The sequence below is a fragment of the Sinocyclocheilus rhinocerous genome, unplaced genomic scaffold (assembly GCF_001515625.1).
Source record: "Sinocyclocheilus rhinocerous isolate Xijiao unplaced genomic scaffold, SAMN03320098_v1.1 scaffold189, whole genome shotgun sequence".
Taxonomy (NCBI): domain Eukaryota; kingdom Metazoa; phylum Chordata; class Actinopteri; order Cypriniformes; family Cyprinidae; genus Sinocyclocheilus; species Sinocyclocheilus rhinocerous.
Genome location: NW_015667354.1, coordinates 1,026,759 through 1,034,684, shown reverse-complemented (window position 1 = coordinate 1,034,684; position 7,926 = coordinate 1,026,759). Strand labels below are relative to the sequence as shown.

General features: G+C 37.9%; 1 protein-coding gene across 1 annotated transcript in view; it reads left to right on the top strand.

Annotated features, from left to right (window-relative positions):
* The window catches only part of rbfox1 (RNA binding fox-1 homolog 1), a 131,498-nt gene that overhangs the window by 90,313 nt on the left and 33,259 nt on the right, over positions 1-7,926 (top strand). Inside the window, exons 3-5 of the mRNA XM_016545656.1 lie at positions 5,435-5,578; positions 6,738-6,791; positions 7,684-7,776. Of these exons, the coding sequence (XP_016401142.1) occupies positions 5,435-5,578; positions 6,738-6,791; positions 7,684-7,776 (291 nt within the window). The remainder of the gene's footprint in view (positions 1-5,434; positions 5,579-6,737; positions 6,792-7,683; positions 7,777-7,926) is intronic.

Genomic DNA, 7,926 nt, shown 5'->3' with positions numbered 1-7,926 from the left:
AAAAAGGTGTTTTTTACACTACCATTGAGAAATTTTAACCAAACTATGTTACAGACTTTTCATTAAGACCCTAAAGAATCATATCAACTTGTGGAAAATGGGCATCCGATGACCCCTTTAACATACTTTTCAGTAACCAAGTCACATCTATATCTACGTTAGTGATTATTTTTTAACTGCTTAAAAAATAGCTACAGTAATACAGCAGGGGAATTTTTTTTTATAATTTTCTGCTGCCAGCAGTTTTGTTATGGCTGTTATTATTAATTGTCACCTTCTTTTCAGGACATTAGTCATCGCATTCTCAGTAAACACCACGGGTGTAATGATGGTCACAGACGCAGGGGTGGACCTTTAATTTAACCGTTCTGAGTGGTTGTTAAAACCGGCCCACTCACAGATCATTTCAAGTTCATTTAGTTTCGGACGATACAGAAAGTGGTGACGTCCGAGTGGGTGAATTGTTCACTCTGTAATTAGCCCATCCATTGCCGCCAGTTTGACCCATTTCAAGCCGGTTTGCAGGCAGTGTGTGAACATGATAGCCAGGCATTATCTCATTGACTATAATCAGCCCATCATAGTGATGCAGGTACTGCTTCCTCTGTTGGATATAGTGTCGCTTCAGAAAGATGAGTGATTTATTTGATCTCATATTTAAAACATATTTTCTCATCCAAATGTTTTCTGAAAAGGACGCTGTTTGATTAATCTGTGTAGATGTCAGCTCAGTGTGTTGGCTGACTCCTGTCTCTTCCCCCATGTGTTCCTGAGAGAAATGGCCCCATCCTCATCCAGCCAGAGTGAGAGCTGCCTTTCCTTGAGGGAGGACATGTGTGGAATGGGCCGTACCCGCAAGAGGGCAGACATCTTGCAGAACGGCCCTCTTATGGTGCAGCTTTTGGGGGTCGACGAATGGTTGTAGACTCACAAGTGATGGTGGAGTTTGACTTGGACTGCTACTGCGTTTCATCCCAGTAATGTTGCTATGCTGAAAAAAGCTTCATCGCTGATGTACGCTGTCTCCGTGGTTCAGGAAACCCTCAGCGTTGTACCTCTGCACTATTGTGCAGTTGTTTGTGCGTGCGAACATCTTCACAAATGAGCGTGCAACACTCTGAAGCACTGACCGCTGTGGCTTCGGTTTGTTTATCTTCCACAAATGCTTGGTTTTTGCTTTCCTGCTCATGTAAAATCAACAGTGCAGCAAAATATGCGTTTGTTATAATGAACGACTATTAATGAATCTTTTGATACCAAAAAAGATTAACTGGAAGCCTTTTTTGTGTTTGTTATTGTTTTTCCCGCCATGTTGGAGTCCTCTGCCAGTGAGAAGAATGCTGCACAGATGGCACGCTATGTAAACTGTCAGCCATATGCATGCTATACACACACACAGAGAGAGGCTGTATTTTTACCTGGCACACATCCCAGAATTGATCCAAGAAAGGAATGAAAAATGTTCTTCTCCTTTTAGCTAGGTTAACTATGTAGCTGGCCATAGTCCTATGTATATATGCATAAAATGTATAGGGAAAAATGTGTGTATATACACTACCCCAAAAGGTTTTAAACAGTAAGATTTTTTATGTTTTTAAATAAGTCTCTTCTGATCACCAAGCCTGCATTTATTTGATCCAAAGTACAGCAAAAACAGTAAATTTTTTAAATATGTTTACTATTTAAAATAACTGTTTTCTATTTGAATATTTTTTAAAACTACTTCAGTCTGTGTGCATTGAATTTATTTAATACACGAGTTTCACAATTTGAGTTGAATTACTGAAATAAATGAACTTTTCCACGACATTCTAATTTATTGAGATGCACCTGTATATATATATGCCTTTTGAGGAAATTTTCCAGTGCGGGGAATGTAGAATAATTGCATCAGCCGTCATTGATTCATGGGGGAGTTTTTGTTTAATTATGTGTTTGAAAGGAGCATGAGGGGCATGAAGAAAATTGCATTAGCCTACTAAATATACATTGCATAAAACTATACAGGAATTTATTTATTTATTTATACGTGTGTGTGTGTGTGTGTGTGTGTGTGTGTGTGTGAACCTTTCCTAATGCTCTTTTCACATAACATAGTTAAACAAAAACTCCCTCCTGGATCAATGACGGCTGATGCAATTATTCCACACTCCCCGCACTGGAAAAATTCCTCGAAAAGGAAAATATTTTACTGGCACTTGACGCTCCAAGTCCTCCCTGTGCTTTGTTAGGTTTTCTTTTTCTGTCCAGCGCTGCCATATGTGTGTCCGTGTGGGCTCTTACACTCCAGCGGCTGTGTGTTTTGTGTGTGTGTGTGTGTGTGTGTGTGCTCAGAGCACACACCGTCAGCCCTGTCACTGTTTGCCGTTTAGCACTCAGTGTGAGATCAATGAATGGTAAACACTCACAACTCTGTGAGTCCCCAATCAGTAATTGAGTAGGTCTTCCGAGCTGATCCGCTGTCCTCCCTCACATCCCTGTCCTTACGGCTCCATCTTTCCCTCACCTTTCCTTCCCACAGGGAGCAAGACAATCTCGGGCTCCCTTTTTTTTTAGACCGCTGGAATTGATCACGATTGGAAGTATTATATTGTTTGAATTATGAAAGCAGGATTTTGATGCCTGGATATTTCAGCACGCGCTGTGAATGTGATTCAAAATGCATTTAGCTTCTGCCGCCGGCCTCTATTTTAGCCCTATAGATTTATTCCTTTTCCCCCTGTCTCATCCCATCACCCCGAGATCAGTCACCGTGGCCTCCAGCTCCCCACGGCATCAATCGATTAATTGATTTCGGAATCAATTAATTGAGCCATTAAGGCAGGCGTATGCACAGAGCATGAAATGAGATCTTTAAAACGGCACATATGGCCGCCGACTGCGCCGTGCCTCAACCTAAAGACCCACTGCATTTCTTCCTATACTTTTATTGAAAGAGCAATAAATGGAAAAGCATATTTCCAATTATAACACCCCAGTTGTCTCTTCTGCAGAGGCCCACTTGCCTCACAACGCCATTAAACCCAGCCTCTCGCAATAGGAAAAGTGCAATTTTGTTAAAGCAATAAAGACGGCGCACATCTTGTCAGTTTTACATTGGATGGTTTACTACACTGCTTTAGCGTTTTATCTTCCGTTTTTCTTTGTTCTCTGCCTTGAGGAGTGGGTGTTCTTTTGTTTATGACTTGTAATAACACAAGACAGATTTTTTTCCCTTCCACTTCTGCAGCCTTTCATATATTGAAAGACTAGTATTTTTCAAGAGCTCTCTCTCATGTTTTTCCCCCCACCTTTGCGTTTCAGTCGGGTGAGTATATCGTGCCACCTGTACAAACATTATGATGACACGATATTCATATTTACGGTCCCAGCGAGCCGTTCTTTATTCTTCATTTGAGCTTTGCTTTTTTCACTCTTTCTGTTGTCGCCTTTTGTCGGAGTCGCCCTGAGCACTGCCTGATTTAAATAACAGTGCCAAACGTGCACAGACGCACGGTCCGTTCCGTTGCCAGTAATTCCAGTGAAGCTTGCTTTAACAGTCCTGAGCATCTGTAATGTCAGAGAGGCAGTTGTTACACTGGGACTCAGTCATTCTTTTGTTCCAGACAATATGATTTTCAGAGCGCTTGAAGCATGACAGGACAGCTGCAGCAAGCAGAAAGTTGAAAAAATATCTCTGGGCATAACTGCAGGCTCGACACAGAGCCTCCGCTCCCCTTTCTCAAGCACCACAAAGGAAAACAAATGCACATATATTCACATACATACAACACACATAATGGGTGAATTACATTCAAGTGAGCACCACTATGGCCTCACTCCAAAGGGCAGAACACTTGAAGTCAAGTTTGGTGTAGTGAGAATGCACATTCATGAGAGCAGAATCATTCATTGTGAATGAATCATTCTTTTAAACTGGATCTTTTTAATTAATAAATTGATTCAGTTCACAAAATTGACCTGAAGGATTCATTTGTGAATTCTTGAATGATTCATTCTCAAGTTCAACTCACTGATTCACATCTGGTTAACATCTCACTGAAGGAGAATATTAGAGTATTATATAGAATATTATATTCTAATTATTATACAGTAAATTATAATGTAATTTTAATAATATTATTAGTGAATAACGGCTTACATTTTTATCTGTTAATCACACATAAAGTAAGACTTTAAAAGACTTCAAATGTACACTGCCATTCAAAAGTTTGGGAAATTAACTTTTGGGAAAGGGCGCATTAAATTGATTAAAAGTAAAGACTTTGTTAAAAAAAATAACTATTTTTTTTGTATAATTTAATTAAAGAATCCTTTAAGCAATGTCACATTTTCTGTTTTCAGCATTGATAATAAGAAAAATGTTTATTAGAATGATTAGAATGATTTCTGAAGGATCACTGACACTGAAGACACTGAAGACTGGAGTAATGATGCTAAAAATTCAGCTTTGCATCACAGGCAATAAATTACATTTTAAAACATATTAAAATAGAAAACAGATATTTTAAAGTGTAATAATATTTCATAATAGTACAGTTTTTACTATTCTTTTTTTTTCAAACAGATTAAGTCTTGTTGAGCATAAGAGAATTCTTTAAAACTCTTTGTAAGGATGCTTCATTAAAAGCTTCATTATTAAAAAATGATTCATTTGAAAAAAAAAGTATGGTTTGGAACAACATGAGAGCGAGTAAACGGTGGCAGAATTGTAATTTTTGGTTGAACTGTCCCTTTAAGGGCACAAAAATGCCATTTGGAAGTCGCCCACTGACACACAAACGTACACATGGGAGAAAAATAGAAAGCAAAGTCTCTCGCTGAAATACTCTCTCTAGCTAAGTCATACAAATACAGTGAGACAGAGAAACACACACACACACACACACTCAGGGCTAGGCCGCTTTCTCTCCCAGGCAGCAGTCCAGACTGAGAGGCACACAGTCGAAGGGAGCAGCCAGCAGTCATGCGTGGCCAGAGAGATTGAGAGAAAGCAAGATATAGTGAAGCAGCCATGCCATATTTCACCCACGGCCCCGACCCCAGCACACACTGCATTACAAACTATGCCTCAAACGTGCGTGTGTGTGTGTGTGTGTGTGCTCTACATATGGTTTTCATATCTGCCTGAGAAAGGGAGGCAGAAACAGGTGGTATAAGTTTTCACCAGTTATATTGTTAAAACAAAGCTTTGCGTCTGGCACCCCGGGAACGCCTGGAGGCGCAGGCACGCCAGACTATACCTCCTGACTGCAGCGCCACGATGGACCAAGTCGAAAAACACATCAGTGGTGCGGTCAACACCTGTGTGCAAAGACAGCTGCTTTTCTGCAACTGAAGGGCGCATCTTCGCCTTGAGTTTGTTTACAGTTGGCACATCAAAATTTGCCAGACTTACTGATATTCCCTGATTTCTTTTCCTTTTTTCCCACAGCAGACAGACGATTCAGCACAGACAGACAGCCAACAGCAAACACAGTCATCTGAAAACACAGAAAACAAAACGCAGCCCAAGAGGCTCCACGTCTCCAACATCCCCTTCAGGTTCAGAGATCCAGACCTCAGGCAAATGTTTGGCGTAAGTACCTGTTATATCTCTTTCTTTCTATTACTTTTATGGAATACAGCATACAGTGGCCACGCCAGCACAAGTGTAGCTAGGGTCTGAGGTGTGTGCTAACACACTGTTCTCCTGCTTGGTATTTGATGGTATTTGAAGATTGGGTAATATCTGTGATCTGGGTCAGCACCTTGTTTTGGTTCTTAGCTTCTTAAAGGAAGCAGCAGGGTTGCTTCACTGGTGTAACAGGGCATAACAGAATTATTTATTTGAATACGGAATGTATGTGTATATTTGTATGTATATATAGTATATATGTGTGTGTGTGTGTGTGTGTGTGTGTGTATATATATATATATATATATTTGGAATAAGAATTTTTGAATGAAAGAAAGAAAGAAAGAAAGAAAGAAAGAAATACTAATATTCCACAAATTGATCCAATGTGACAATAAAAAAAAAGTTAAAGTGTTACAGTACATTTCTATTATAAAAATAAAATTTGTTCTTCATGTTTATTAAACAATCCTGAGAAAATGATCACTGTTTCCACATAAATATTAAGTGGCACAACTGTTTCCAACATTGATAATAAGAAAAAAAAAATATATATATATATATTTATTAAGCAGCAAATCAGCATATTAGAATGATTAGAATGATTTTAAAATATATAAAAATACAAAACAGTTATTTTTATAGATATAGACAGTTATAGACTTTATAGTTATTTTTAAGAGATATATTTCACAATGCCACAATTTTACTGTATTTTTAATAAAAAATGATTTTGTTAAACAAAAGAAATGTCTTTAAAAAAAAAAATCATAGCATTCTCTTACATTTGAATGGTAGTGCCTATATATAAAATGATTTATTACAAGTATTTTAGCAGTTATTAAGTGCAAAAACAAAATGATCTTTTCAATTCAGTTTAAATGAGTATTACTCAAACCTTCTTATCTGTTAAAGCTCTTATTTTGATCAAAGGATTTGTTTTTTCAGAATAAAAAGAAATGCCTTATAAATGACCCATTAAAAGGGTGAATAATTGGTGATTTTTTTAGATTAACTAAAACATTTAAAACATGTAGCTTAATGCAGCTTGAACTGAAGTGTGTTTACATGTCAAATCAAATTTAGACACTGTCTGATCTGTGTTCTGTTCTCTTTCCAGCAATTTGGTAAAATCTTAGATGTTGAAATCATATTTAATGAAAGAGGATCAAAGGTACGTTTGTGACTCACTTCCTTTGCATGCTCTCATTCTTGACCAATCAGAACAGTCCAGTGAGTTTAGAGGCATAATGTTTATTTAAAAAGGCAAAATATCCAGTGATGAATTAGTACCTGTATTGTACAGAATAAACGCTTGTTGTAGTCATGTTAACGTATGTAATGCAATCTCATATCAGCTGCTGTGCTAGAGTTATTAGTGCCCTGTTCAATGGAGTGTGTGGAAATGTGTTTGGCACTTGTCTTTGTTCTGTTATGGTGTCAAATGAAGAACATTCTCCACTGAGCTCCGTAATTGACAGCGTTATTCAGTGTTATGACACTTAGCATCATTCCTGTGCACAAACAATTTGCTTTATTGAAATATGAATTATGTTCTTCTGTTCCAGCTGGGGGAGATAATGATGCATGTTAACAAGTTCTGTAGTTCACAATCCTTTATCATTTGTCTTACAAGTTTTTTTTTTTTGCTTTTGTAATGACTTTTCTTTATGTTGCGTTATACAGTGTTAAATGACAGCATTTATTTTATTCCACTTTTTTCCAATATATTTTGTTTATATGAAGACTTACTAAATGTATATCCCTTTGTTTGGTTTCTCTCTCTCTTTTTTTAATTTCATTAAGTGACTTTACTTTCTTAGACGTGCTATTTCATTTCATTTCTCCTCAGTGGTTCTAACGGAACCCGTAAATTATGGTTAATCTCGATGCTTTGCATGGTGCAGGAGAAAAGAGGAGGAGAAAGAGAGAGGGGTAAATGCAGCAGCAGCTGTTTTTGTGTGTGAGAATGGCAGAGGTAGAGCCACAGTGGATTTCTTGGGTGTATGACTGAATTAATAATGTGCATGTTGTTCTCCCCCCTCCCCTCTCCCACCTGCATGCAGGGTTTTGGTTTCGTAACTTTCGAAAATAGTGCCGATGCGGACAGGGCCAGAGAGAAATTACACGGCACGGTGGTAGAAGGTCGTAAAATAGAGGTGCATGTAACAAATATTTCCCTTCTCAATTGCTTTTTGTTTAGTTTTGTTTTGTTTTATTCATTTGTCGTTCTTGTTGTTATTCTTGTTTTGTGTGTCAGTGTGTGCCTCATTCTCATCTCACTATTTAATATTGTTATTTTAAATTTG